This window comes from Lasioglossum baleicum, chromosome 9, assembly GCF_051020765.1.
Source record: "Lasioglossum baleicum chromosome 9, iyLasBale1, whole genome shotgun sequence".
NCBI lineage: Eukaryota > Metazoa > Arthropoda > Insecta > Hymenoptera > Halictidae > Lasioglossum > Lasioglossum baleicum.
Window position 1 is genome coordinate 11,739,902 of NC_134937.1, and position 27,505 is coordinate 11,767,406.

At 37.2% G+C, this 27,505-nt stretch overlaps 7 protein-coding genes across 19 annotated transcripts; 3 read left to right on the forward strand and 4 right to left on the reverse strand.

The window, feature by feature from the left end:
- Positions 1-4: 4 nt before the first annotated feature.
- On the reverse strand, positions 5-2,459 carry Tsg101 (tumor susceptibility gene 101). Its single transcript, XM_076430575.1, has 8 exons — positions 2,055-2,459; positions 1,863-1,947; positions 1,714-1,779; positions 1,488-1,651; positions 1,291-1,411; positions 991-1,211; positions 561-916; positions 5-236 (listed from the first exon to the last, which is right to left on the reverse strand). Exons 1-8 carry the CDS (start codon positions 2,106-2,108, stop codon positions 50-52), a joined length of 1,254 nt encoding a protein of 417 aa, XP_076286690.1. The 5' UTR covers positions 2,109-2,459; the 3' UTR covers positions 5-49.
- Positions 2,460-2,789: 330 nt separating this feature from the next.
- Positions 2,790-5,112, forward strand: LOC143212147 (uncharacterized). 5 transcript variants are annotated; one of them, XM_076430580.1, is made up of 4 exons: positions 2,790-2,948; positions 3,757-3,957; positions 4,037-4,619; positions 4,844-5,112. In XM_076430580.1, the coding sequence occupies exons 2-4, from the start codon at positions 3,763-3,765 to the stop codon at positions 5,110-5,112; spliced, it is 1,047 nt and encodes a 348-aa protein (XP_076286695.1). In that variant the 5' UTR covers positions 2,790-2,948; positions 3,757-3,762. The 5 variants fall into 5 exon arrangements, with proteins under 5 accessions (XP_076286695.1, XP_076286696.1, XP_076286693.1 ...); XM_076430581.1 differs by lacking the exon at positions 2,790-2,948 and adding an exon at positions 3,037-3,280; XM_076430578.1 differs by lacking the exon at positions 2,790-2,948 and adding an exon at positions 3,238-3,364 and having other exon boundaries at positions 4,847-5,112.
- On the reverse strand, positions 3,757-9,425 carry LOC143212151 (transmembrane protein 208). 3 transcript variants are annotated; one of them, XM_076430591.1, is made up of 6 exons: positions 9,284-9,425; positions 7,323-7,506; positions 6,971-7,123; positions 6,706-6,842; positions 6,515-6,599; positions 3,757-6,450 (listed from the first exon to the last, which is right to left on the reverse strand). In XM_076430591.1, exons 2-6 carry the CDS (start codon positions 7,326-7,328, stop codon positions 6,316-6,318), a joined length of 516 nt encoding a protein of 171 aa, XP_076286706.1. In that variant the 5' UTR covers positions 7,329-7,506; positions 9,284-9,425; the 3' UTR covers positions 3,757-6,315. The 3 variants fall into 3 exon arrangements, with proteins under 3 accessions (XP_076286706.1, XP_076286705.1, XP_076286707.1); XM_076430590.1 differs by lacking the exon at positions 9,284-9,425 and adding an exon at positions 8,783-8,949; XM_076430592.1 differs by lacking the exon at positions 7,323-7,506 and having other exon boundaries at positions 9,284-9,419.
- Positions 7,441-16,961, forward strand: Mgat4a (alpha-1,3-mannosyl-glycoprotein 4-beta-N-acetylglucosaminyltransferase a). Of its 6 annotated transcripts, none has more exons than XM_076430567.1 (10): positions 7,441-7,464; positions 9,584-10,214; positions 10,289-10,335; positions 10,437-10,747; positions 10,816-10,946; positions 11,022-11,129; positions 11,208-11,401; positions 11,479-11,615; positions 11,783-11,898; positions 11,969-16,961. In XM_076430567.1, the coding sequence occupies exons 2-10, from the start codon at positions 9,681-9,683 to the stop codon at positions 11,996-11,998; spliced, it is 1,608 nt and encodes a 535-aa protein (XP_076286682.1). In that variant the 5' UTR covers positions 7,441-7,464; positions 9,584-9,680; the 3' UTR covers positions 11,999-16,961. The 6 variants fall into 6 exon arrangements, with proteins under 6 accessions (XP_076286682.1, XP_076286678.1, XP_076286677.1 ...); XM_076430563.1 differs by lacking the exon at positions 7,441-7,464 and adding an exon at positions 7,780-7,936; XM_076430562.1 differs by lacking the exon at positions 7,441-7,464 and adding an exon at positions 8,344-8,788.
- Cyp303a1 (Probable cytochrome P450 303a1) lies at positions 13,326-17,117 on the reverse strand. The gene is made up of 9 exons (XM_076430560.1): positions 16,174-17,117; positions 15,307-15,558; positions 14,765-15,200; positions 14,473-14,653; positions 14,267-14,375; positions 14,013-14,193; positions 13,829-13,946; positions 13,625-13,763; positions 13,326-13,531 (listed from the first exon to the last, which is right to left on the reverse strand). Exons 1-9 carry the CDS (start codon positions 16,376-16,378, stop codon positions 13,347-13,349), a joined length of 1,806 nt encoding a protein of 601 aa, XP_076286675.1. The 5' UTR covers positions 16,379-17,117; the 3' UTR covers positions 13,326-13,346.
- Positions 17,118-17,500: 383 nt separating this feature from the next.
- Positions 17,501-20,680, reverse strand: LOC143212143 (ribosome assembly protein METTL17, mitochondrial). The gene is made up of 10 exons (XM_076430571.1): positions 20,257-20,680; positions 20,071-20,177; positions 19,533-19,686; positions 19,068-19,440; positions 18,764-18,923; positions 18,551-18,694; positions 18,404-18,475; positions 18,179-18,317; positions 17,935-18,076; positions 17,501-17,859 (listed from the first exon to the last, which is right to left on the reverse strand). The coding sequence occupies exons 2-10, from the start codon at positions 20,116-20,118 to the stop codon at positions 17,715-17,717; spliced, it is 1,377 nt and encodes a 458-aa protein (XP_076286686.1). The 5' UTR covers positions 20,119-20,177; positions 20,257-20,680; the 3' UTR covers positions 17,501-17,714.
- On the forward strand, positions 19,437-26,104 carry LOC143212137 (solute carrier family 53 member 1). 2 transcript variants are annotated; one of them, XM_076430558.1, is made up of 12 exons: positions 19,437-20,346; positions 20,429-20,552; positions 21,012-21,165; positions 21,232-21,491; positions 21,620-21,881; positions 21,953-22,128; positions 22,301-22,402; positions 22,469-22,706; positions 22,770-22,964; positions 23,041-23,210; positions 23,299-23,432; positions 24,756-26,104. In XM_076430558.1, exons 2-12 carry the CDS (start codon positions 20,484-20,486, stop codon positions 24,997-24,999), a joined length of 2,004 nt encoding a protein of 667 aa, XP_076286673.1. In that variant the 5' UTR covers positions 19,437-20,346; positions 20,429-20,483; the 3' UTR covers positions 25,000-26,104. The 2 variants fall into 2 exon arrangements, with proteins under 2 accessions (XP_076286673.1, XP_076286674.1); XM_076430559.1 differs by having other exon boundaries at positions 20,446-20,552.
- Positions 26,105-27,505: the final 1,401 nt, after the last annotated feature.

Below are 27,505 nucleotides of genomic sequence, written 5' to 3' on the forward strand. Positions count from 1 at the left end.
ATTAAATAGCGTAACGTCATATAAATCGAAAAAAGGAAAAACAAATTATTTAACCGGCTAGCCCCGCTTTCTGGCGGCAGCGTTGCATGAGTGCTCTGAGCATGAATTGTCTGCGCGAAAGTTGTCTGACTTGCTTCAAGAACGCGTCCAAATCCAAGATGCTGCAACGCAAACCCTCGCCGAGATAATATATCGCATCTTCCGTGGCAGCCTCCTCCGCGAACGCGTTCAACATTCTTTAAACAAACAAGTAACAGCATGTTTGACTAAATTAATAAACAAGGTAGTGGAATCTGCCCTTAAACCGATTTTATGTAGCTCATAGACTGCTGATTTTATGCATTTGTAAGAAAATTGTGCAAGTGAAACTTAAAATAGACTGAGGATATTAAAAGAATTGAAGAACATTCTTCAACTTTTAAAAATGATTAAATATAGAAATTAATTTCTATTTGTGTTCTGCAGTCTATGCATAATGCACCTGTGATTACCCTTGTGGGCAAGATACGGATTGAAATCGATTCAAGGACAGACTATACCTTTTACACTATGATACTTACTGTTTGTAAAGCGGTGCTATCGTGGTGACGGCTTCATCAACGTCTATCGATTGATTATCGGACAGTTTACCGATTTCCTTCTCTAATTCCGCCTCCTTGTCCTGAAGTATAGTTATATTCTTCTCGAGCTCGGTCTGTTCTTTCTTCAATCGGTCAAACAGCTCGTCGAGATGGCAAGATCCGGCAGTGAGTTCCTGTTGCGTTCGACGTAGTGTCTCTAACTCGGCTAACAGTTGTGAAAATTGTTCCTTGAGCCTCCGTCTAAGTTTATCCTCCACAGCCGACAATAAAGATGCTCTGATGTGCTCCTCCGTTATGGTGCCCGATCCGCCAGCGGGCTCGGGTAGTACAGCAGACTTGGGAATTGTAAAACATAGTAAATAACGTAGCTCAAACAATCCTGTTCTGTTTACAAGAGTTTATAACTCACAGGTTGAGTTATTGGAGGATATGGATAAGAACCATAGCTTTGCGATGGATAATTCGAAGCAGTACCACCATAAGAACCATAGCCTGGATATGAGAATCCAGAGGATGGGGTTGGCATGTACGGGGGGTACGCGTTGTTGCCACCTCCGTATTGAGAATTCTGTAGGTATGGAAAGTTTGAGCCGGGTGCGTGGCTGCCAGTTCCAGGCATGGGCATAAAAGCTGTGCAAATGTTTACATTTTAGTATAGAATGTTCCTTGTTAGTTAAGAGAAATATATTCAGTAGTTGAACTGTCTTACGTTGCACAGGGTAAGGAGTGGAACTCGACTGAGTGTCTTGCTTCACTTTAGTATATACAGGTGGTTTCTCTCCGAAGCTAACAATCATTATTTGAATTAGGCCGAGTAAATCGGACATGTGCTAAACACAAAATATATTGTAAGATATATCTTCTAATATAAAAGAAATTGTGAATATTGATGCATGCAGTACTTACCGGTAACCAATCGTGAAGGTAAGGTAAATAAACTTTTCCATTATGATCAACATACTCGCTGACTCTAATAGTCATATCGGCTGTAGGCTTAACGTAGCACATGGGTGCATTGTTTGGATGCGTGTCCATGAGCCATATGCACACAGGGATGTTGTAGCAAGTACCTAAATCAATTATGATTGAGATTTTTCAAGTTCTTGGTGTCAAAACAATTTCAAGACATTACCTTTATACGAGACAGGTATTGTGCCCTGTAAATTGAATAATTCTTTGCTTGATCCATCGTTGAACACTAAAATAGAAGTCATCGCAACGAATTAACGAATCTGTATAATTAATCTCGAATCTGTTAATGACAAACGCATGGATACATACCAAACGGCTCGACCATAAATTGCAAGCCTTTATAAAGATGCAAAACTCTCATGACATGCTTTCTCGAGGTATCTGGATTTTGATACTGAAAAATAAGACGCCTGTTATATCACACAGCGATTGAAAGATGTTTGTATGTTAATGATAATAAAGCTAAATATACGAACACCGAGGTGAACATACAGTACGTGCCTTTGTTAAACCTTGTCTTATCTTCCCCTCATCCAACGGTGTCATTTTCACCATTTAACTAATAATTCGAATGTGATTGTGGGAAAAACACAAAAGGAACCTAACGTTTCTGAAATCGATCAAGCCGTTTTCCTTCCGAGCACCCCACGGACTCGATCTATCAATCAATTGTGATTATCTTCCTTGATACAAGGAGACTCGCAGCAGCCGTCCGTTTGCTGCTACGTGAACATAACCAAATAATAACTTCAATTCACTGTAACTGTCTCACAGCTTCCTCCGCGACACGTAAACCACGTAAACCAACTAAATTCATTCATCTGTCATCTACAATTACGTACTCCCTGCGGACTATAACGTGTAGCATGATTTCGTTATGACTTATAGTCAGAGAGCATATAAAACAATTGATAGGACTTGACTATAGATACGCTACAGATGACCAATGCTTGCCGATATTGGCGCGAATTTTCAAACTGGAATTCACGTTACCTCGGAACAAAGTATACAGGGTGTTTCAAAATTCCTTCAAAACATGGACAAATTTACTGAGATCATTTGAAGCAACATTTTCCTTTGCAAAAATGGCGTCCGCGGCTTTGTTAATATTATATTATTCATCATTCCACGCGAAATTTTTGAAAAAAGGAAAAGCAGCACCTTCACAGCATTGAATAATCGACCAATCAGAGCGAACTTGATCTTCCCGTGATCTTCGTAGCGTCACGCTGTTTCTTCAAAACCGCGAGACGTTATATAGTCAATAATCGGACAGAATCGGAATATACTGAAAGAATAAGTGACAAATGTTTATCAAAAGACAGAAGACGATTTTTATCAACAATAAACAATTATAACGACTTGTTCCTACATACAACGCTAAAGAATGAAATTGTGAGACTCCTGAACTTTTACAGTATATTTCAACTCGCTGTTGTTGATTCCGGTTTTTCGTTCACTGTATAAACATCGTAATAACAATAATTGTTGATAAAGACTTCTATCATGATATCAAACAAGTTGAATGAAATATATTACTGAAAATGTTTGTGGAACTTTTCTATAGTACAACGTGTGTTTTTCATTAAAAGATCGTTTGCGGGAATCGTCTATTTTAAATAAAAATTATCAGGGTTCTTTCGGTGCATAGAAATATTATTTTGTAATGATACGGTGTCTCGAAGCAAATATTACTTTCCGTTTTATCGACGATATATTCGAGACAGGTTTTGTATAATATATTTAATTTATCAACCCGAAAATTTTTGAACTGCGATTCCTTCGGTACCGATAGTGCGTTTGTCACGATGGTATGATTCATAACGCGTAACATAGGATAATATTACTAATCTTTGCATTCTTTGATAACCACGAGCGTTTTTTGTACGTACCTTAGATACATTTCGAATATATATTGAACATTTTAAATGCAGTAACGTGTCAATATTCATCGACGTTCACGATGAAATCGAATTTCTCGACAATTATATAAACAATCATTTCACGATAGCAAACTTTTAGCGATCAGTTTTTCTTTCATACTCGCCGATCCCTTTAAAAATCCATTATTACAGAACGTATTTTCATTTGCCTAAACAATCGTCACAGAACACTGAATTAACCATTTCGAGATTGTAGCTTCTCTTTTTTTATTGCAAATTTCTTTTCGAATCTGTTGTCATGCAAGTTTCGTCCTTTGCAGGTAATCATGGCGAATACTTCATTGTCAGAACAATTCTCTTTGAGATGGAACAATTTTTCTAGCAACTTGACGTCTGGCTTTTTGAATCATTTCACTGAGAATGATCTAGTTGACGTCACCCTCGCTGTGGAGGGTCAGCTGTTGCGGGCACACAAGCTTGTCTTGTCAGTATGCAGTCCGTACTTTAAAAATATATTTAAGGTACAAGATCCAACAATATCCTTGCCAACGAATATCCTTGCAAGGTTCAAAGTATTAAATATATTTGTTGATTTTGCAGGAAAATCCATGTCAGCATCCGGTAATCATTTTGAAAGACATAAAATACACTGAAATCGAGTCCCTCTTAAAGTTTATGTACCAAGGCGAGATAAACATAAAGAAAGAAGATTTGTCCACGTTTTTAAAAGTAGCGCAGACGTTGCAAATCAGGGGGCTCGCAACAGACGATGCGAGTGCTACAAAACTATTTTCCAACTGTGACAATCAACTTACCACTGACCCTGACACACAAAATGTTGCTCAATCGCATTTAAGTACTGTAAGGGATACGTCGAAAGATGTAGAGATGATAGTTAGAAGAAAGAGGTCCCGAGATATCACAAAAAAGAGTGCCAAAAGGAAAAGGCAAGATGCTTCGGCTCTGACGGAGAGTTCTTACGATCTGTCGAACGAGGAGGCAGATAATGATAATAAGGAAGTTTTACTGTTAGTGGACGAGGACATGGATGAGTCTACAGAAGATGTTTCTATCACGGAGGACAATGGTAATGTTAAGACAGAGGACACTGATAATGTTAAGACGGAGGACTTGTTGGAGCACCCTAGTGCGCAAACTTCAAGCGAGAATCCTGCGCAACAAGGTATAAATGAGACCATCGGAAATTCTCGTGCTGGTATTAACCCTCAGCACTCGAGTGGCGATTCAGAGACATTATTAAACATACTGTAATCTAATCTAATATACAATGGAATCATTCTAGGTCGGAAGAAATGTTTCATTTTCGAGTTAAAATAGCTCCGAGTGCAAAGGGTTAAAGTTGTAATAATTTTAGTTCGTTATGGTGATGACATTTCAATATTGCAGCAGATGAACCAGTAATTTACAGGCTTTCTGCGCGGGGTCGACCGCAATTAGTGCACGAAGGCTACGTATACAATTTAACGTCCCGTTCAGAAGGTTTAAACAGATCTCATTATCGATGCGCAGAGCAGCATCGCGGATGCAAAGGTAAATGCGCGGTAATCGCTGAACGATTTATGCCAACAGGTGTGCATAATCATAATCATCCACCTGGATATCAATCGGAACACGATTACAGAAAAAAGAAAGGCTTAGACGTAGATACTCCTTAAATCGAATCTTGTTATAATTGCCTTGCGGAAATCGAAAAATATTCGGAAAAATATTCTGAACATTATAATTACAGTATACAAAAAGGACACCTAGCAAATACTATACAGTATTTTTAAAGCAGACCATTTTTATTCCATGTGAAATTACTTCTAAATATTTGAATTTCTACTCGTTCTCGAATTTATTTCTATCCAAGGCACTTTACAATGAATATTTTACGAACATTCCTTGATTTAGTTTCATCGTGTCCGATGAAAGTTACAATACGAGAGAGAGAGAGAGAGTTATTGTTAATAGTTTACATTTATTAGAATTAATGGTTGTAATTAATTATTACGCGACAGACCAATTTTAACATATGCAAGTTTCTGCGTTCCGACTTTTACTGTGATGCACTTTTTTGAGATTTAATAGGAAATTAGGGAACCACGATGAGCACATTCCATTTAGTATTATGTGTACATTGTATCAAAACCAAATGAGAGTATTTAATTTATGTTATCTGTTTGCATACGAGATGCAACAAGGTTCGGATTAGTTTAAACATTTCATTTTATGTATTTTATTTTGTTTCTAGTATTTTATTTGGAGGCTGCTTAAATTGTTTATTGCCTCTATGTTATTATACTAATCTAAGCCTTCCTAATAAATTTAATTCGTTTTATATATATATATAACTACACACCGATGTACATGTATAAACTTGTATGTATGTACATATGTACATATAAAAAGGAAGAACGTTTAACTCTGTACACTTTAAGTTCTTGTATAAATGATTTGATCTATATTGCCAGAGAAAGTGAACAGCCGTTCATATTATGTAAAGAAGCAAAATAGAAATTAAATACAGGGAGAATGGTATAGATAAACGTTATAAATTATAAAATTTATTTTTATATTAATCTTTTCATTATATATAAAGATTCTTTCTCAAACACCGAAAAGACAGTTGCCGAAGTGAATGGCAACAGCATTCATGAACGTTCAATTTCTATGAAATTGATTTTATAAGTTGTATAAATGTTTGTATAAAAGGCAATAGTCTTTTCATACGCATGGAAAAGAAAAAGAATAAATGTGTATAAAACAACGCAGACTGAAACAAAGGCAGTCTTGTTTCATAATTTTGCTGAAGCCTAACCCACTCCCATATAATTCTCTAATATCTATTTTAAAAAATTTATATTCTAGAGACAATTCTAATGCCGTCTAGCCATCCTCTTGTCCAATTTCCGTTGTTTCTTCTCGCTTATCTCAGGCTGTTCGGGAGCCGGAGCAAAGAACCATGGAGCTAATATTTGTTTCCATAGCATCCAACCTCCTCTTAGCGGTACCTGTAACGATTTAAATTAAGGAACCATCCTTATTATTAAGGAACCATTGATTATGTATACTTACAAGGAACCACAACAGCCAAAAATAATTTGATATGAGGGAAAGTACTTGTACTCCAGATGTTAATATGATTAAGTCTTTCACGTTTCTGAAACAGGACGAAGAAAGATTATTATTTCCAAGGAGCATAACTATCAATGTAATACAGTATTACGTTATTTCAAGAGAGTACTAATAGAGTTCTTGATATTTACTCTGCTATACCTCCATCCATATTAAGATCGATTCCAGAATCCGATAGTTGTCCCGACTCCGAATACGAAGCTTGTGCTATGTATTTCATAAATTGATAACTTCCTATATATACAATTCCAGAGAATATGGTTAAAGTCTATAATTAAGAATATTCCTTTATTATTCTCGATTTACTAAAATTGTTAAAAGCTAACTCAGAAAATTATTATTTTGTATAATAAAGACCTAATAAGTCTACTAATTACTTAGAATTAAATAACTTACTATGGACACTGTAGTGAAAGCAAAAAAGAACATTGTAGCGACAAAGTATATTCCTAATGCTCCAGCAATCATGTTTCTATAGAAGTTCAGCGTAGTCTTGTTCTCCTCGACAATCTGTTTCGCTCCCTTCGTTGCTACTTTAGCTTTTTTAGTCTGAAAATAAATAATCCAACGTTTTGAAATTCTGAAAAACATCTCCGGCGATAATTCATTGTTTCACGAGTGAATTTATTTATATACTGTAAAGTAGTGGCGTATTGAGTATCATGAAAATGATAAGTCATCTGTTCTGAAACTTAGAATAATGAGAACGAGGATACATTAAAAATGAATAATATTGTATAAAACTTACCGTCATTTTGTATTTAGAAATTATAATTAATATCCGATGTTCTCAAAGAATTTATATTCGTTCGACAATCAATACATGACGCAGACTTAACCTTCTTCTCAGTATTCAAAAACAGTCCGGCTCCGTGGAAGCCACGTGAAACGTACGTGAAAGGAAAGTCCAGGAAAGTCTCTATCACTGGTCTCTATAATATAATTAGTATTTTCCGGATCCGTATTTTCTTTCGGAAGCACAAATCCACTCGCATTATTTCATTTCAATTGTTTCAATAATGGATTAAATTGAATATCGGAACAATTAAAATAATCATTTTAAACAGAAACGATTAAATAATGTGTGTACGAATAACTTATTTATGAACGTCAAAAATTCAGCATTTTTAATTGAATTCCACGATCTGTTTAATTTTATCGGAAAATCCAGGGTTACAATTAATATATGTATAGCAAATTATTCAAATTATCGCGGGTTTTCAGCCGGAAATAGACCTCTAATTTTTCTCGGGATTCCCAAGGTCCAATTATCTATTTCTACAATTTTGTATAAAAATGATCGCAATTTTTATCTTTATTAGAGTCGCAATTACACATTAACAAATATCACACACACATATGGTACGTACTATCTACACAAATAATATATAAATACCATGTACAATATATATATATTTAAAGAAATTAAAAGTTTGAAACCACAATGAATATTTCTAGTTCAAAAATCTATATAATAATTGTATCTCGCTCATTCAACCTTCTTCATTTTATTTACTATCATTTTCATAAGTTTCGCAACTTGTCAGAGATATATAAAGTTTTCTATCAATATATAACGCCGGTTTATGTATTTCTAATTTTCTATTTTCTAGTGCAAGTAATTATTACTAATGTTTATAGGTCATAGAAAGTAACAGTGATTTGGACAAGTATAAAACTGGTTTATTACTACGAAACCACGAAGTTATTTAGATCATACGGATCGCAGTTGCGAATAATTCTTGCTAAAGTATATAAATTGATTTGCAACCATTTTTCCTGAATCAAAAATAAAAGTTGGAGAAAAAATACAGTTTTATATTTTCATCGTACTCGAAACTCGTTCTCAATATGCTCAATTGTAAAAGCTGTATTCTGTAATTCCTTAAAATAGTCTCAACGAAGATCGTGTCGGTGTTTACGAATTATTGTCTACCACTGTCTACCACCCTTGAACCCAAATATATTTTTTCGGAGATTTATTTATACAATATACAGAACGATCTCTTCATTTCAATGTGCGTTTAAAAACGTTCGATAATCTTCGCGAAATGCTGATCTTGCTCGAAGACGTCGGACGTCGGACGCAAGGATTAGGGGTACAATAAAGTATGAAAATGAGTGTTATCGTGTTATCGAAATAGAACACTATTAAATAAATAATAGGCGTCGATTCACTGGTGAAGTAGGTTATGTTGCAATACATACATAAATGTACGTATATATATTGTAGAATTCATTGTAACAGAATACCGTAATAATTTCTACGACTTTTCACATATAAGTACGCGATAGATACACGCCAGGGACGGAATGGAAACATGTGTGTGACGTTTTAACAGTAAAATGAGCCGGAACGTAACTGAACGTAACCCGTACGAAGTACGAATCGACCGAAACTTCTGACTTGGTAGAATTTCGTGTAAGACAGATCTACTAATGTACTTCTTTTTTTTTTCCTTTCTCTCTGTCGCGTCAATTGTTTGACGTTCGAATAATTGACAGATCAATCGAACAAGACACAGTGATAATAGATAAGAGAGATAATGCGACAGTAAAGAATACATGCATAGCGTGAGAAATTAGCAAAGAGATGTAATCTGCGTCGATGAAAGATAAGAATTCTCTGTTCTATCGAACGTTACTGCCGGTTTTAAATGCACATCTAATCGATAATGATATTCGTCGAATCTAATACGACGTACATACTACATAGTTCTCTTTTAACGTTGTCCGACGAATTCTCGTGCAATTTCTTGCGGTAAATCGATCCGTTTCTTTTTCCGCCGAGTATCAACTACTATTGCCGATTCTCTTGCTTTCTCTTCTCTTCGACGATGTAATTGAATGACCCTTTTCTTACACTCGAACTTTCGAACTTGTTCAGTCGCAATTAATGTTATTAAATAGACTGTGGATCTTTATGCAAGAAACATTTCACTGTTTCGTATTTTTATTGCAAGTGCATTGAATTCGCAGTCGGCTTAAATATATCGTGATTTGTTCCAGGTTCTGCGACCAGTAAACTAATAATGTGATAACAGCAGGCCTAGCTTTCTCCCTCGAAGATCATGAGTTTAATCATGTAGAATCCAGTGTGAAGAAAATGATGCCTCATTTTGTAGCTCTAACACCTGTACGAAGACGATGTTTGATGATACTGTCCGTCATACTAGTGCCATGCGCGATCCTGAACCTTCTATCGCCGTCGGACCTGCACGAGGAAACGGTTCTACAGAACAGTATCGCCGAGTTGCAAGCTAAACTGGAGCACTTGCACGCTAAATATGTTACGAGTCAAGAGGAGATAAATTTATTGTCTCATCAGCTGTTGCAGTTGATAGAGAACAATCATATTTTACCGGATGTTCAATTTCTACTTACTAATAACACAACAAACGTGACCAATATAAAATTGCCATCTATATACAATTTTCTCCCACATTTTCTCAACGATCCTAATAGCCTGCGCCCAGCATTCGTTCAGAGCAAAGGGCGCACGGGAGTTAGTATGATACTCGGAGTACCGACAGTTAAAAGAGAGGTGCAGACTTATTTAATGGCAACCCTTAAGAATTTGTTGGATAGGATGAACCCTTTGGAAACGGCAGACACTTTAATCATTGTTCTAGTAGCAGAAGTAAGTATTTAATATTTGATGGAATTATATATATACTGAATAAATCTTTACTGAAATTTTTGCAACTGTTACAGACTGATTTGGAATACGTTACCTACGTAGCAAAGCAAATCGAAGTTCAGTAAGTTGTCCAGTCCTTGCCAGTAATTGATAAAGAATACGAAAGATGTAAATCCGAGATAAGATAAAAGAGACACACTTACACCTTCATCTGCGTTTCAGGTTTCCAATCGAGTTCGAGACTGGTGTAATCGATGTGATATCTCCGTCTGCGTCTTACTATCCAGATTTATCGAAATTACGTGATACCTTGGGTGACAATCATCAACGAGTAGTTTGGAGGTCTAAACAAAATTTAGATTTTGCATTTCTTATGTCTTACGCCCAGACAAAGGGCACGTTCTATGTACAATTAGAAGACGACATTTTAGCTAAGAAAAATTTCATCACTACCATGAAGTCTTTCGCACTGCAAAAGATCGCGACCAAAGAGAATTGGTTTGTCTTGGACTTCTGCCAATTAGGATTTATCGGTAGCGTATCGTAAATCTATTATCGAGGCTGTTTTAAAATCTATCTTATCGAACGTTCTTTATTGTAGGGAAATTATTTAAATGCGCCGAGCTACCATGGTTGGTCCAATTCTTTCTAATGTTTCACAATGACAAACCAGTCGACTGGTTGTTGGACCATTTGGTGTCGACCAAAGTTTGTAGTCTTGACAAAGATAGTGTAAGTGTACATGATATTCTCAAAGACGAGAAACAGTTTCTCAAACGGATGTTAATCGGTTTGCTCGCGTTTCAGAAACATTGTAAGATGGCGAAGGCGGAATTATGGGTTCATTACAAACCCTCACTTTTCCAGCACATAGGAACGCACTCTTCGTTAAAGGGAAAAGTGCAGAAATTGAAGGTATTCTCGCATACATCAACACATTATATTGTACAGTAATTTTTATGAATGTTTTACAACAACTCTGGTTCGATTCAGGACAAACAATTCGGCAAGGTGACGCTGTACTACGCGCACGAGAATCCAGCCGCGATAGTCGAAACACGAATTAAACCTTACAAACAATATACATTACAAAAGGCCTATAAAGGAGAATCCTTCTTCTGGGGTCTTCTGCCGCAGCCAGGGGACCATTTGAAATTCAAATTTTCGCATCCTATTTTTATAAAAAGGTGCCCCCGCTTTTTATCGAATATTTCCTATTGATTTTGTATTTAAAAACAACAAGGAATACATGTATTTCTTTCAGGTACTTATTTAGAAGTGGAAATCCCGAACACCCGTCTGATAGATTCTACAACACGACGGTAGAGGTGTTAACAGAGACGTCCGTATCTTTGAACCGAAACAGCAATGATGTTACCGAGGATGGTTACATTATCGTAGGTACGGTATCAGTATGATAGACTGTGGATCTTTACACTAGATACACATCCTTTCCCGTAACCCTCCGTTTGCAACCTGGGTCGGCGCTGATAAAAAATAAAGCTGCAGGCGGAGGGCTAATAATTTTGGTAAAAACAAGGTGGTGTAATATTGATGTTTCCAATCAGGAAAATTTGACGTTCTTGGAATTGCTCAAGGAACAGTGGACCCAAAATTCGGAAGGATATTGATACTTCGTATGACTGTTCACAGTGAGAGCGAAAATTGGGCAATTTTGTCTGAGGTAAATGCTTTCTTCAAAAATGTATACAGGTTGTTTAAATGGTGTATTCACTATTCTTTATGTTTCGCAGATTCATATAGTCGAAGACCATCCCAGTTGACCTTCGGGAAGGGTCCACCGAAATTATGTTCGGCACCGTTTACAGGGAAAGTACACGTAATAAGTTAACGGCTAAATTATTTTTTAGTTCGACGCTTGTGTCGCCATGTGTCTCAACTAGGTTCTAAATCGGAAGAAACAGAAAAATAAGTACATAATTTGTTTACTGCCGTCCAGCGGAATGAAGCGAAATTCGTTGAACATTGTTTTTGAGTAGAAGTTCTATTCATCTTTTTTCCGATGGATTTGAAAATGCATTTGATTCTTACAGAAATCGATGTTACTCTATATATGCATTTGTATTTATATTTACGATGACGAGGCGACAGGACGCCTCGCCACGGTTTTTTATTGTCGAAATTTTTTGATTCCATTTGACCGGGGGGTCGGGGCTTGAAACGGTTTACTAAATTTTTCGACCACTTTTTACCACTTCTCTAATCGAAACAGTACCTGCGTAGTCAATATGTATTATTTCGTTCGTTAAGGATCAAAATACGAGCTATATAATTTCACACGTGTTTTCTTGTGAATTAGCTAGCAAAGTGAAGAGCAAACTGTTTTTTGTGATCTGAAGCACAATGTTATTATTGTTAACGAGAGTGCAGTTATACTTAACACCGCGATAAAATTAAGTGCCAGACTATTTTAAGAAAGGAAGTGAGAGAGAAAGAAAGAGGGAGAGAGAGATCTACGGAAGGAACGATCTTTACGCGAGGAGAGAACAAGAAAAAAGAGATATATATATGTGTATATATATATCTATATCTATAATATGTGTGATTATGTGCAATCCATAATACGTTCTGTAATATATTATTAAAATTGTAATATCGAAGATCTGGATCTCGAATCTTCGTTAAATTTTAAGATGAAAAAAAAACAAAACGGTGATATGAAATTTGTATTGTTCTCCTAAATGTATTATTTATTTCGTATTGCTTCTTATACATATATAAATATACACACGATACAATGTATTTTCATATAAAATAAAATATATTTTTCTGAACAATACTATTGACTTCCATAGAAGCCGAAGTTAGATCGACGATGAAACACAATGATGTCCGTGTCGCGACGGAAGGTACGTATTCGCAAAATTAGCGAATAAAACAAAAAAAGGAATTGTACTATCTATAACAGTCCATAAGATCGATGAAAAAACGATAGGATGAGTATTGAACCGATATTCGATTAGTTAATACTACGTTTACGGGACGCGTCCAAATTTAAGATTATTGAGATTGTAAAAATGCATACAATTATAAAATATAACATAAAATAGTCACTTTTAGTGCTCCGTAAACTTAGTGTTAAATGTCCTAAAATGCTTAATGATATGACAATTACGATCTCAGGGAGACCAACGCTCTGTACGGCTTAGGACCGACTGTAACACCATCAACGAAGTCCTTGGTCGTTGGCTTCTTTTCGCCTGGCACTGGGGAGAACGTGAACTCTTGCAACAATGCGGTGATTATTGTGAATAAATTGCATCTGGCCAGGTGTTCTCCCATACAACGATGTCTCCCTGTCACAGCAAAATAGTACACATAATAATAACAGGTAAAAGTCTACTAAATTGTCCGAGGAAAGTTTTAAGACTTATTCTCTGTATACACACCAATGCTGAAGGGAAAGTATGTGTTCGGGGTGATAATATTGCCCTGTTCATCGAGGAATCTTTCCGGTCGGAAGACCTCTGGGTCGCCCCAGGATTCGTCCATCAATATTCTGTTGAAGTTCACGATCAGCATCGTGTCCTGCAACGTGGTTGATCGAACGATCATTCAAGAATAATCTCACACTGAAAATTCAAAGTACTAACTTTTGGTATTCTGTGGCCTAGTATAGTGGTGTCCCTCAGCGCCCTATGAGGCACGTTCATCGTACGGCCCATAAACATCCTCAAGGACTCCATAACAATTGCGTTCAGGTATGGCATGCTGGAGTAATTCCAGAAGATTATCTAATCTATATTTAAAAATAACTCACAAATTTTTATAATTTACTTGACTCTATCCTCGATATTCGGAGATCGTTTCCGGCCGATCACTCTGTCGATTTCTTCGTGGGCTTTGTTTTGGACTTCCGGACAGATGACTAGGTAGAGAAAACAGGTGCCGAGGGCCTTCGACGTGGTCTCGGACCCAGCTACGAAGAGGTCGACGCAGATTGCGAACAGTTGAGCCTCTGTGAAAGAAGATCAATTCGTTCACAAAGTCCATTACCATGTCTACAATAATTAATTTCATGTCTACCTCACCTGAAAACGAGCTGCCATGGTCCTCGGACTTGAGAGCAGTCAGGTACACGTCCATCAAGTCCCTGGGCGAGTGTGGTGTGAATGTATTTTTGTGATTATCCAACTCGACCTACAATGATGCCATTTAGTTCTGTGCACAATTGACGAGACTGTTACCCGTTTATCATTATACGAGGACGGTATTATAGTTCGAAGGTCCATTTCACCTTCAAGAACTTCCAGAGTTGCTGATGGGTCTCCACGAAGAGCTTGTAGCCGGACAATTCCGGCACGATGAACCTCAGAATCGGAAAATGACCGAACGGCGCCCCGATAATGTCCACTTCCGTCATCAACTTCGTCAGGATTCTTTGGAGGTAAGTCAGCTCCTCGTCGTCGGTGTTGTACCTGAAGAATTTTACATTTCATTCGATGAAATTGCAATTTTTATGCACTTGATCGACTGTGGATCTCTACGCTGTTAACTTTACTGGGGAAACAATTTTAAGAACAGACAACCTTTTACCAGCCATCATTCTCCAGATAGAGTTTAGGACCGAGACGCCGAACGCGTCGTGCATCGAAACCACCACTCCAGGATTTGATCCCGCGATCCTTCTCACTTCCGAGTATTCGTTAGCGTCCACGTACATTTCCGAAACTTTCAAAGGCTTTCTGATTTTAGATTGTTCTAATTTCTCCGTAGTATCAGTCTCGACCGGCCTGTACATCTTCCAGTCATCTTCGTCACCGTCGCAACTCGTCCTCACCAGTTGCGACTTGATTTTCTTATTAAATTCGATGCTGATCAGCTTCTTGAAGTGCTGGACCAGTTCCTGAGCCTCTTCTTCAATGATCGCGGCCATGCTCTTTCGACCAAAACCGAATTCACGGAGTTCCTTCATGACGAATCTTCTTTGCTCCACCCAGAAAGCCTCATCAACCACGATCAGACCTTTCGCAAACCAAATAATTTTTAACAATAATTTTAAGCAATGCAAATCTTGAAACAAGTGAGAATTTTCTGTAAAATAGCAATAGAGTTGCAACTGGGTAAGTACCTCTCCTCTCTCCTAAGGTTCTCGCTTTGTAGAAATCACCGTTCGGTCTTCCATCGCAATTCTCGTCAGTAAGCATGGTGCGGATGCTTTCAAGATCATTGAGGATTACTATACGATCGACGCCAATCTTCAGGCCCACTACTGGCCCATATTTCTTGTAGAGGACGGAACAGGTTTCGGATAAGTATCCGGTTTCCTTTCGAAGGCGTGCCATCTCCACCGCCGAGCCTAAAATCGGCCACCATTTCGGACCTGAAAATTTCCTTGATTACGCAATCGTCCACTGGTTCCCTTTTATCATTCCCGACGCTTTCGAAAATTTCCTTTCGGGGCCATGGGAGGGAATATTCACACGAGAAAGTTCGCCGTTTTCGGGTTCGACTATGATAATCCGGTTTGCGAGTAAGTTGCAAGAAAAAGATCTCTTTTGTTGCGTAACATCGAATTTAACTCAATTAATAAGCGATTTGTAAATAAGTATGTAGCCTAGTCATTAGTGGTGTCATTAAAAATATATTTGTAGCGATACTAATTCATTAGGTATTCCGTTAACGAGCCATAGAAACGAATTCCATATTTGATGGGTTCTTAATTTGATTATTAGAGTTTATGCATTTATGAAGAAACTGGTTCGGTGAAAATAAAACAGTAAAAGATTAGAAAAATTCAAGAATGGTGTAATGTTGTTTTTAATGTAACAAAGCTGTTAAGGGATGAAATCAATTTTTATTTTACTCCTGCTTCCCACAATAAATGCAGAACATTTTTATTTCGCATAAACATCCGTATATTCAAAGGAAAGTTTCTTCTTGCAATCTTGAAATTTTTGAAATTTTAAAAAGTCAGCGCCTTGTAAGAATGACGTACCTGGAGGATAGCCGCGCGGTTTTCGCGTTCCAAGATAAAACAGCAGCGATAGTAGTATGATCACCAATAGCACCGTGGAGAGCATGCTGTAAACAAAACGAACGTCACCATAAATTCGATGGAATACACTTTCTAATGGATCTAATCGCTTCTCCCTTAGAAAACTTCTTCTCTCTTCAATTCCTTTCGAAATATTATCTTCCATCAGCAGTTTACTTCCACAGTCTCTGTCGCATTCTTTGAATTGAAAAAAAATGTCAAGGAAAAAGAGAAACTCTAAGTGTTTGAATATTTAATTACGGAATGATCGACTCGATATCGATCTTTTTGGAGGGAGGTGGCCATGGACCGCGCACTTCAAAAAGAAAGTGAAACACGCGCCGATGTATGGGAGAAAGTTGCACACGGAAGAACCGGCGCAAGGACTCGCGTTCATTATTTCATAACTTCTTGCGCAACGATGCACATTTCAATGTGTTTATCCATTTCGAACTGAGCCCTCTTTTCGTTCCCAAGAACGCGCACTTAACAATTTCGAACCAACACTCCATTTACAAATAGAGAACCTTTTCAAAACAGTTCCAAATCATTGCTGAACAGTGACGAGATAAGAAGAAACATTTATAAACAATTTTTGGGTCACGATTACCGAAGTAATAGAAAACTTAATACAACTTATTTACCTTAAATGCACATGAGATTACTAAATAAAAATGAAACGAACTTAACATTGTCCTGATACATCTTATTTTATATAAAGGAGGCGCTCTTACTTTCCCTTTTCTAAATTTTTTTTTAATCGAGTTCAGTATTTGTCCTCTATTATTATTTATTTTTGAATAACACAGAATAGCTACGATACAATTTTTTGTTAGGTTTATTTGACATTGAATTCCACAAGTTGACTTACAGTAAATAAAAAATATTATTTTATAAGATTATTAAATAAATTGTTACTCAATCATTTTTATAAATTGATTTTCAATGTTCTTCCAGTGTCCTTAACTGAATCGAACTTACCTTGTACCTTGAGAAATGTGCTTCTCTCTTCTGTGTAAGCGGAACTAGCCGTGGACCGACCGGCAAACGGCTTTTAAATACCCCTCTTCGTCACCGTCGATCTTTTTCTTTTACGGGCAAAAGCTGTTGAGTAACCGCCGCAGGATATAGTATAATATAGAATCACCGTCGCGACCATCGGAACTTTGCTGGACCGAGGCATCGCGATCGAAATAACTTTCATCATCCGTCCCTGAATTATTACTATTACACTTGACAGAATCTTACAAATTTCTAGATCATCTCGAAATTTATAGAATTTTCCAGGTCAGTTTTTAAAAATCTATTTATTTATATGTCTCCAGATACTGTATAAAATTATTGTACCGAATAAAATGTCTACTCCTGTCTTAATTATTCCTTAATATTTCTACGAGGTAAAAGGAATTCTTCGCATGTAGTATCAAAAGGTTGGAGAAAACAATGTCTTTTTTATGAATCATATATTCCTAGCTAATGAATTTGTTTATAGTTATTCATATTTATTTGTGTTCTTCGGTAGTTTCATTTTTTTCCTCTTCATGAATAGCATCATCCATTCTCTCTTCTTCTGCAGTAACTTCTTCTATTTTCGTGACCGGCAAACGGTCGCCCCATTCGCTGGACCTTGCGCAACGATACGTGTTCCTGAAAAATATTAGATGTATTAATTTATTGCTGCTAATTATCCTGTACGTTGTTCAAAATCTGAGAAGCACGGACTTTCCGTTTTTCCATGCGGTGAAAATGTGTTCCTGTAATTCCCCAGAACCTGTGCACATTCGACAAATAACGTGCCTCGAACGTTTCAACACTGGCCTAACTATTCGTGGCCATTTGTTCTCGTCGTCATCGGCACGGTTCTCTGTAATTAAATACTTGCTTGAACTGTATCTTCATTGAACCAAAATTATTTATGAAATTTTTTTTAATGGAAGAAACAATGACTCTTTAAATACTTCGATACCTTTCTTGAGTATCACATATGAGTATCGTTCACGCTTGAATTCAGACGTTTTAGGAATAGGCAGCGTCAAGTAATTAAGCTCAAAGCTGCAGGGAGCGTCGTCTTCCTGGATCCTAGGACATTGCAAATCGTGTGGACACTGAAACAATTATACAGTAATTTAATATACAATTAAGAACTAAGTACTCTCCGAGATAAAACGATAAAAATAATAAAAATACATACAGGTGAAAATACGTGCACACCAGACTTCTTACTACTGCACTGCAGAACGAAATCTCTAGCTTCGACGACTAACTATTTAAAGACACAAGATTAGTCACTAATTAAAAGTCTTAAGTGATTAAACAAATTTGAAGATTAGAAGCTTACATCGAACGCGGCTTTTGTCCCTTGTTCTACGATCACTAGGTATTTGGACGTTTTTTGCCAAAGTTTTGCAAGTACTTCGAGTCGCGATCTTTGGTTTGGCAATTCTAATAGAGAGTATGCGCTCACTACAATATCATAAGTGGGCTATAATACAAAGAATATACGTGAAAATCATGGAACAAAATTGTATTGCTTCGTAATCTGCATTCTTACAGTTGCAGACGCAGGTAGAAATTGCCGATGGAAAACATAATTGAAATTGATCGTAGGCCTTATCCTTTTCACGAGGTATGCGGACAACTCGTTCATGCTCACAGAAGCATCGACGCAATAGTATTCTTTAATGGATCTGACCCAGAATTCGGATGTTGCCCTGTGTGAAATTTAACGTGCTCTCAGTATTCTTTAAACAATAACTTGCAAGCAAATGCTTTAACAAAGTTTAAACTCTACTAGTATAAAGTTAAACTGATGTCAATACTTCGTTATAAAACCTATAAGTTTGCATAGATCTTACCACATAACTGTCCCAACACCAGAACCAAAATCAAACACCGACTTAGGAGCGAAGTCAGCATCTCTGACTTTGATTTCATTAAAGATTTTGTACAAAACGCAATATTCGGCTGGGCTTCTGCTAACCGCATACGATAAGCAAGTGTCCTGATCGTAATTAATCGAAACCCAATTGTAAACGAGACTCTTGTAAAGTTTTTTAGCTTCCCTATCCTTCAGCAGATCTTCTTCTTCTTCATCTTTCTTCAGACGGGATCGGACTTCATTTAATTTTGCTTTGTAGTCCTCCGATTCAGGTGGAGCATGCCGACCATGCAGATGAGAAGCCAGTCTGTTCCCATTTTCGTAAATTACATTCTTTGACAGATGTTCATCTTAAAGGGGATGAGATTTTAACATTATGTATATCCAAAAATATCAGGATGTCTCGTTATTTTATATATATAGTTGGTGTGTTAAACGTTACCTTTCAAGAAATCTCTAATTGTTTTGTAAAAATTAGCAGGCTGCTGCGCAATCCTAGGCTTTAATATGCCTGGATGCAATCTATGTTTGACATCCTCGTTCAACAATTTCTCATTCAGAGAATCTGAGATCTTCAGTTTAATTTTCGTCGAGTACTACGCAAAAAAAGAGAAAATAATTAACTTGAAGCTTTTTTGTTAGAACTACAAATTTTTTATTGGCATTTTGATAAGCGAACTACAGTGGTCTTGATACGTAACCGAAGTTTCTAATTATTAGACTGCGGATCTTTATGCATTTATGAACAAATTGGTTGGGTGAAATATAAAACAGTAAAAGATTACAAAAATTTAAGAGCATTGTAATATTGTTTTTAATGAAATAAAGTCTTTAGGGGAACTAATCAATTTTTCTTTTAAATACTTCTGCTTCCCACAATCAATGCAGAACATTTTTATTTTGCATACAGATTCGCAGTCTATTTACTAATTATTTAGCATTATTTAACGGTATGTTAATAACATTAATTGTTCACTTACCAACCGCAATTGTCGGTATCTCGCGAATGTTAGTTTTCTTGACATCATCAACAAGCTTGTTCTCCGTCGATTCTTTCGAATTCGAGAATCTCATAGAAATGCTGAATCTAAATATATAATAAATGCGTGAAAAATGTTAATTGAATTCTCAAGAATGTTGCAGTAAGAATGATATTGAAACGTTACCGTGAAATTATTCTCAAATATGCATGGTGTTGTGAGAGCACTATGCGGTGTTCATAACCTATTTAGACAAATTTCATGCAGCTATCTTTCGTAAGTTCAATTTGTTTTTCCCAAAATAACTCGTTATGATTCCTCTTGACGGACCGTTCGTCTCGATAACTGTGCTTTACAGTATTTATTGAAGTACAGCCACTATCGTCGTCGAGTAATCCAGTTTTCGAGGGAAAATGAAATTCGCAGAGCACCTGAGTGCTCATATCACACCAGAATGGAGAAAACAGTATATAAACTACGAGGTAAAAGCAAAATTTCGAGCGAAAAAGTGAAATCCTCTCGTCGACATGCTAAGCCACATCAATTTCCCCAATGACAATCTCCCATAAACTAATTTCCCAATATTTTTCATTTTCATAACTACGCAGACTACGGATCTTCATGCAAAATAAAAATTGCCTGCTTCGATTGCAAGAAATAAAAACTAAATTGAATGTTACTTCTTCCCATAATGATCTTAATAGAGGAGAAATTATATATTGACATCTTCAATTTTTAAAATTGTTCAATAATTTTGAATTTCATGTACTCAATTTTGCTATAAATGCATAAAGATTCGCAGTGTATGTAGACACAATAATCCTTGGGCTTCGAGGAATATTGTAAAGCAACTTCTACGTTAATAAAGTCATTTCACAGTACATCTTTTCCACCCGAAAAAATTTGTCAAATGTTTCTGAAGAATATTTCACTAATTTCAGGAAATGAAAGCACTGCTCTACGCAGCAGTGGAGCAAGCACCGTCAGCAGACACAACAGAATCCCATGTATTGGAGCGTTATTTTAACAAATTCGATGAGAAGTTTTTTCACTACTGCGACAAGGAGCTAGCAAAGATAAATACATTCTACTCAGGTAAGTCTCGTTTTGTATATCCACTTCCTGTTGTTTTCGATCATTCATTGTTACTTGTTTCTTCAGAAAAGCTAGCAGAAGCCACCCGCAGATTTGCAAGCTTGAACAATGAGCTGTGTGAAATCCAATCGGTCTCCGAGTACAAGCAAGGGAGCCGCAAGTCTAGATACCGTAACAATATCCTGCACAAGAAGCCAGTCTCGGCGCGGAAACTCCAGGAATTGAAACTAGCCTTCTCTGAATTTTATCTGTTCCTCATCTTGCTTCAGAACTATCAGAATCTTAATTTTACTGGATTCAGAAAGATACTGAAGAAACACGATAAAGTATGTACATATGAATGATTTGTACAATCCTGTTCTTGTTAGTACACGGTGCAATTATGACAAAAATGAGTGGCTGAGATTGAAAACAGTAGGAGGATTATTGAACGAAGAACTGTTGCATTTTTCAGCTGTTGAATATAGATCTCGGGTCAAAATGGAGGGCAGAGCACGTGGACACAGCATTGTTTCATACGCACAAAGATATAGACAGACTTATCGCGGAAACGGAAGCGTTGGTCACCAGGGATTTGGAACAAGGAGACAGACAGCGTGCTATGAAACGTTTAAGAGTCCCTCCCCTTGGAGAACAATTGTCTCCATGGATCACATTTAAAGTTGGAATCTTCTCGGGGGCTTTTATTGTACTTCTCATTGCGGTAATACTTTCAGGTGAACAAATGTTTGCTAGAAACACTTTGAAATTTGTTTCAGTTATAGTTTCAATTTGTTACGTTCCACAGGTATACGGTTCAAAGACAACAATAATTGGCGAGTTCTCTGCAGACTATATCGTGGACCACTTTTGATGATCCAGTTTTTCTTCCTCATGGGAATAAACGTCTACGGGTGGAGGTCTTCCGGCGTGAATCATGTTTTAATATTTGAGCTTGATCCCAGGAATCATCTATCTGAACAGGTTGTTCATATTCGTCGATGCTAAAGCAATTTATTAGATCAGTGCAAAAGTTCGTGCCGGATTTTCTATTGAAATGCAACAAGGAATCGGGCACGAATTTTTGCACTGACCTACTATCAATGACACAATTAACAAATTGTTAAGTATGCGTTAATGGACAGCATACTTTCAGCATATCATCGAAATGGCCAGTGTTTTCGGACTCGTTTGGTCTCTGTCGATAATGGGGTTTTTGTACAGCGAAACTTTGGGGATACCGCCGTTCGTTCAACCCGTAAGATTTTATACTTTGCACTTAAATACTTTAAATAATTCCGATAAACGACATTGCTCCTTGCAGATGTTATTGTACATATTGTTAGCGGTGTTTCTATTTAATCCGACGAAAACGTTGCGGCACGAGGCGAGATTTTGGGCGCTGCGAGTTTTTGGACGAATTTTCTGTGCCCCGTTTTTCTACGTCGGTTTCGCTGACTTTTGGCTCGCTGATCAATTGAACTCTCTCCACACGGTCTTCTTGGACTTCCAGTATTTCGTGTGCTTCTACGTACAAAATTCCTCCTGGACCAGCGTCACAGGTACATCAGCACACACTGTGCCCTCTTCTCTTGAAATTCAGTTTCTCATTTATTCTACTTTAGACGCAGAGACTTGCATAATGCGTGAACTATCGATGAGACCATTCGTGGCTTGTTTGCCAGCTTGGTTTCGGTTCGCACAATGTCTGCGTCGGTACAGAGACACAAAAGAAGCCTTTCCCCACCTGGTGAACGCGGCAAAGTACGCCACCAGCTTCTTCGTCGTAGCTTTTTCGTATCTACATCTGACTAATTCTAGTACGTTCTCCTTTTAACCGTCTGATATTGTTGTTCAATAATTGTCGAGAGTGTCTACACTATGCTCCTTTCGCAGAGTATTATGTAATGTCGACCGAGAACCCTTACTTCTATTTGTGGATAACTGCGAGTATAATAAGCTCTTGTTTCGCCTACACGTGGGACGTGAAACTGGACTGGGGCCTGTTGGATAACAACGCAGGGGAAAATAAATTTCTTAGGGAAGAAATCGTCTATTCTTCTCCAGTAAGTTTCTCCGTAAACCTATTGTTACATAAGCGGGTTCCTCTTCATCGGAAACAACGAAGTAATCGCTAATTTAATTATGTTGCAGTATTATTACTACTTCGCTATAATCGAGGACTTCATTCTTCGTTTCGGTTGGGCATTCTCCTTGTCCCTAACTGAAATGGGATACGTCCACGCGGATCTGATGGTCTCCATTGTTGCTCCGTTGGAAGTGTTCAGGTATGCTAGCTCCTAAGTTCATACAGCTAATAAGAAATACATGTTTTACGTAGTACTTTATCGTGCATGCTGTAGTATCACGAAATAGTGTAAATCGCACAATTCTTGTTTACCATGGTGTTTTCAGCTTCGAATTGATTTTTGCTCGCATGCGATTAAACATTAGTTTAGCCGTTTCAGTCGCGCCTGGCCTACTGAATGTCTGCCGAGTGAAACTAATAAATTTTAATGAAGAACTGTATCGTTTATTTTATTTTTATTCCCACTTTATTTATTCCCACATAATTCTCTCGAAGTCGACGTTTTTATTTACTAAAATTATTTATTTTACCGAAGTTTTTCTTTTATTTACTAAATGTATACAGGGTGTATTTTTTCCGGATTAATCATGCTGAATTATGTTGAAGTTGAAGGATACACCGTGGACGTGTAACATCGCTTTTTATAGTCTGTCACTACTGCGTCATCGATAGACCGCGGATTTTGTGGATGAATGCATAACATCCTCAGTCTAATCGTCGAGAATCATTTTGACTAATCGTAACAAACAACGTTTAGAGTGTACCAAGTCACCTTACTAATCAGTTGATAGAAGGTACATTTGGAATTACTTCCGCCTGGAAAATGAACACCTGTACAACGTAGGCAAATTTCGGGCGGTTCGGGACATCTTCATAGAACCGTATAGACGTCGCGAAGACAATGAATCGAAAGCAGCGATGCACCTAATGGATCGCGCGAATGACGAAGTCGACGATCTCAAGAAGTTCCATGACCGTTGAAATTGGCATCTTGTGTAATTCAGAGAATTTTACTCTTATGCGTTTCTAATCTTCTGTACATATTACAACTTTGTCCTTACACATATTGGTCCTTCATTTTATTAATTTGTAGATCTTACAATTCTTCTGCATGTACGTACACTGTTCAGCACGTTAATATCTGAATTTTTAATTACTACTCGCATATAGTACTTACAATCTCAAAACTGTAAACGTACCAAATATTTATTTTTGCGTTAAAATAGTCATTTTATTGAATAAAAATTCATTTATGTTCGAGTCGTATGTGTAGAAAGTGCGAGTAACTATAAAATCTATTGGAATTCTATCTATAATTACGGGGACCAAAATGGCGACTGTAACAAATAGCGCTAATTTCAGGTCTTTGTAACAGTTAATTAACACAGGTTCCACTGTTTCAATGGGAGCCTTTATATAATTGTTTCGAACAGTTTTACACCGTTCCAAGCCAGGCATTTCGCGCATGATGCAACGATTGCACATCGATTAGGCGAAGTAATCGTCGATCTTTCTCCCGCAGGCGGTTCATATGGAACTTTTTCCGTTTGGAGAACGAGCACCTGAACAATTGCGGCAAATTTCGAGCAGTGAGAGACATATCCGTCGCTCCTGTCGATTGTTCCGATCAAACGCAAATATTGCGAATGATGGACGCAACCGATGGTGTGGTGAACCGGAAGAGAAAACAAAAGCTGCCCGAGAAAAATAAATCCTTACGTGTTCTTTCAAAAGGCGAATCTCTGCTCGCCGATATAGACACGTAAATAGCATAAAATTATCGTTTCGCATAACTGGACTGCGGATCTAAACTGCTGTGCGTTAATCGCGGGACACTGGAAACACTCTCCTTCACTTTCTCATAGTTTTGTTAATTGTAAGTAGGAAAAAATGTGTTGATGTTCTCAGATTCTTTTAACACTTTGCCTACTGGGAGCCTATTAATTTTTAATAGAGGTGTATGTAAAAAAAGCTCAATTCTATTATATTATATAAATCATACTATATTTTTTGCCGCAAGTGCATGAAATCCGCAGTCTACACACAGAACTCCCGTTCGCATAAACATGTCTTTCCCTCGAAAGTTTTCAATCATTGTGTCTTCTTGCGGTCTACACAAGAAATTTATTTTTTCAATTCGAGTATACTGTATGGTTGCGCAGGGTGCCACGGAGTACTCTGTAGTGATGTTTTTTATCGAGATGATTAGCGTACGTTCAAGTATTCTTCGACGAGGTACAAATGTATTATGTGTTAAATGTGAAGAAACTATATAATTTTGCGCGAAGGTTGCACAAGTATTGTTACAACAATATTGATGGTTAGGTACTCTTGTGAATTTGAAAAGCGAGGATTCCGATACACTTCGGTAAATAGTAGATCATTCAATTTGAATTTCTTACAGAGGTAAATCGGAATTTCTTCAGATTGTATATATACGTAATATTGACCACAAATTATACTGCGAATAAAGGATTTTAATGTTTTTCAATGAATTTTTATTACTTTCTCTCAAAATCAGTCCACAAGCTGTTAAATCGTAAATTGTGGGCAGATTTCGGAGAATGACTATATATATGTTCAATGTTCATCCCCTGGCCTTTTTCAGAAAGAATTCATTTCAAACAAATTATAAGTATTATATGAATTTTATCCATGAGGAAGTATAGTTTATATTTTTTGAAAAATTATGTGCAGATTTTAAGTAAATGTAAGCATCTAGTTTAAAATAAGCTTATAAGTAAGTATTACTTTTATATGTGTACAGAGTAGATAATATGATAAAAGAAATGTATAGATCGAATAATAGAGTATGAATAACAAGAATATATTGTAATCGATTGAAATAAACAAAGTCAATGATAAGGTGGACGAGTATTTAATTTTTTCCTCGTCTTCCTTCCGCTATCCCACTCGCAACAACATGCCGGATTCTCCGGAAACGGTGTTCTTTTCCTTTGAGGAAAGATACACAAAGAAATTATATACTGCTTCTAGCAGCGACACAGTCTGCTTTTATCGTTCGAGCGATTAAATCGCAAACGACAATTGTAGCGGCTTTACACCTTGATGGTCGTCTCGTTAATACTCGTCAAACAGTCGTGATTGATGACGCGCGAACAACTGACTAACCCTTGCATTTGTAAGTACAATAGTGTGATAAATATTTGTCTACAAAACGTTACCATCTCGCACAATACATCGTCCACTGTAAGAACAATTATTTTCATAAATTGTGGGCGGTGTAGCATCTCTCGTGGGTGTGATCGAATGTACTGGTTACTTCAGCGGTGAATTTCGAATTCGAGCAGCAAATAAAAATTGTATTATGCACCCGTATGTGCTTTAGACGTCCCTACAGTTTCATAATTTTTCCAGCTTCCGGTTCCGAGATATCTTTACGTCAACTATTGGGGTTGACAAGAAAGTAATTTCGGTATTTTAAGGTGAAGTAAACCCCAATTTTTACTGGGTTTATTTATTCTTTTTGGCAAAAGATCACCGAACAAAATGGAAAATATCTTATTTATTAAAGTTCATTGCTCGAATAAAAAAATTCGGCTCTCTATTTCACCTTAAAATACCGAGATTACTTTCTTGCCAACCCAATATTTAGGCACTCGAAGCCCATTGAACATCATTATTAATTTTCTGTCTTGAATATTTAATACAAAACGTGATCCGAGACAGCAAACAAACATTGCGTAATGTGCACGCTATGTGCTCTGCAAGTCCTATTTTCGTAATTATCTGTACTTCTGGTCCAGTGATGTTCCTAGATTAATTATGCAAGCCCGCCGGAGGTTATCGAATACAATGATTCGAATACGTGATAAGGAACATATGCACCTATCGGATAAACATTTGTTGGAATAGATTGAACTGGTAGCATATTGTTGTCAACCTTTCAACAAATGCCACGGGTCGATCGTCGAGCAGTTTGCCAGCGCGTTTTTCGCGTGTGTCCGCACGTAAGCGGATAAACGTATTAAGGTGATGTTTGCACGTGGCGGACTGTTTCAGTTAGAAAATAGACACGGCTGGTGCACGTTAGCAGTTTGAAGCAGCTTATATATATTTATTGCAAAAATCCTATTCCGTGTACGGGGAATAAATCCGTCCGTCGATATTCACTGCCCACGCGGTGGGTACTCGAAACGTTTCGAAAGAAGAGGAGCAAGTAGAAACGGTGTGTCATGGGCAGACGCGTCGATCAGATTCCATTCGATAGCGAACGGTAATTAAAATGATCAAAAGGACAAGGGTCTTATG

What these genes read in the sequence shown, in the direction of transcription:
- Tsg101 (XM_076430575.1), bottom strand. Translation starts at nt 2,108, where the DNA reads ATGGTGAAAATGACACCGTTGGATGAGGGGAAGATAAGACAAGGTTTA. An exon ending in AATACCTGTCTCGTATAAAG is followed by an intron (nt 1,652 to 1,713) that starts GTAATGTCTTGA and finishes TAATTGATTTAG; the next exon opens with GTACTTGCTACAACATCCCT. An exon ending in ATAGCACCGCTTTACAAACA is followed by an intron (nt 237 to 560) that starts GTAAGTATCATA and finishes GTTTGTTTAAAG; the next exon opens with AATGTTGAACGCGTTCGCGG.
- LOC143212147 (XM_076430576.1), top strand. An exon ending in ACTTTAAAAATATATTTAAG is followed by an intron (nt 3,958 to 4,036) that starts GTACAAGATCCA and finishes TTGATTTTGCAG; the next exon opens with GAAAATCCATGTCAGCATCC. An exon ending in CGAGAATCCTGCGCAACAAG is followed by an intron (nt 4,620 to 4,843) that starts GTATAAATGAGA and finishes TCAATATTGCAG; the next exon opens with CAGATGAACCAGTAATTTAC.
- LOC143212151 (XM_076430591.1), bottom strand. An exon ending in CTTTCACTACAGTGTCCATA is followed by an intron (nt 6,843 to 6,970) that starts GTAAGTTATTTA and finishes TCTTAATTATAG; the next exon opens with ACTTTAACCATATTCTCTGG. An exon ending in TTTGGCTGTTGTGGTTCCTT is followed by an intron (nt 6,451 to 6,514) that starts GTAAGTATACAT and finishes AAATCGTTACAG; the next exon opens with GTACCGCTAAGAGGAGGTTG.
- Mgat4a (XM_076430567.1), top strand. Translation starts at nt 9,681, where the DNA reads ATGATGCCTCATTTTGTAGCTCTAACACCTGTACGAAGACGATGTTTG. An exon ending in TCATTGTTCTAGTAGCAGAA is followed by an intron (nt 10,215 to 10,288) that starts GTAAGTATTTAA and finishes CAACTGTTACAG; the next exon opens with ACTGATTTGGAATACGTTAC. An exon ending in GCAAAGCAAATCGAAGTTCA is followed by an intron (nt 10,336 to 10,436) that starts GTAAGTTGTCCA and finishes TCTGCGTTTCAG; the next exon opens with GTTTCCAATCGAGTTCGAGA.
- Cyp303a1 (XM_076430560.1), bottom strand. Translation starts at nt 16,378, where the DNA reads ATGGAAGATAATATTTCGAAAGGAATTGAAGAGAGAAGAAGTTTTCTA. An exon ending in AACCTTAGGAGAGAGGAGAG is followed by an intron (nt 15,201 to 15,306) that starts GTACTTACCCAG and finishes GGTTTGCGAAAG; the next exon opens with GTCTGATCGTGGTTGATGAG. An exon ending in CCATGGCAGCTCGTTTTCAG is followed by an intron (nt 14,194 to 14,266) that starts GTGAGGTAGACA and finishes CTTCTTTCACAG; the next exon opens with AGGCTCAACTGTTCGCAATC.
- LOC143212143 (XM_076430571.1), bottom strand. Translation starts at nt 20,118, where the DNA reads ATGATGTCAAGAAAACTAACATTCGCGAGATACCGACAATTGCGGTTG. An exon ending in GATACCGACAATTGCGGTTG is followed by an intron (nt 19,687 to 20,070) that starts GTAAGTGAACAA and finishes TTTTTTGCGTAG; the next exon opens with TACTCGACGAAAATTAAACT. An exon ending in ACCGCATGGAAAAACGGAAA is followed by an intron (nt 17,860 to 17,934) that starts GTCCGTGCTTCT and finishes AATATTTTTCAG; the next exon opens with GAACACGTATCGTTGCGCAA.
- LOC143212137 (XM_076430558.1), top strand. Translation starts at nt 20,484, where the DNA reads ATGAAATTCGCAGAGCACCTGAGTGCTCATATCACACCAGAATGGAGA. An exon ending in AACAGTATATAAACTACGAG is followed by an intron (nt 20,553 to 21,011) that starts GTAAAAGCAAAA and finishes CACTAATTTCAG; the next exon opens with GAAATGAAAGCACTGCTCTA. An exon ending in GATAAATACATTCTACTCAG is followed by an intron (nt 21,166 to 21,231) that starts GTAAGTCTCGTT and finishes TTGTTTCTTCAG; the next exon opens with AAAAGCTAGCAGAAGCCACC.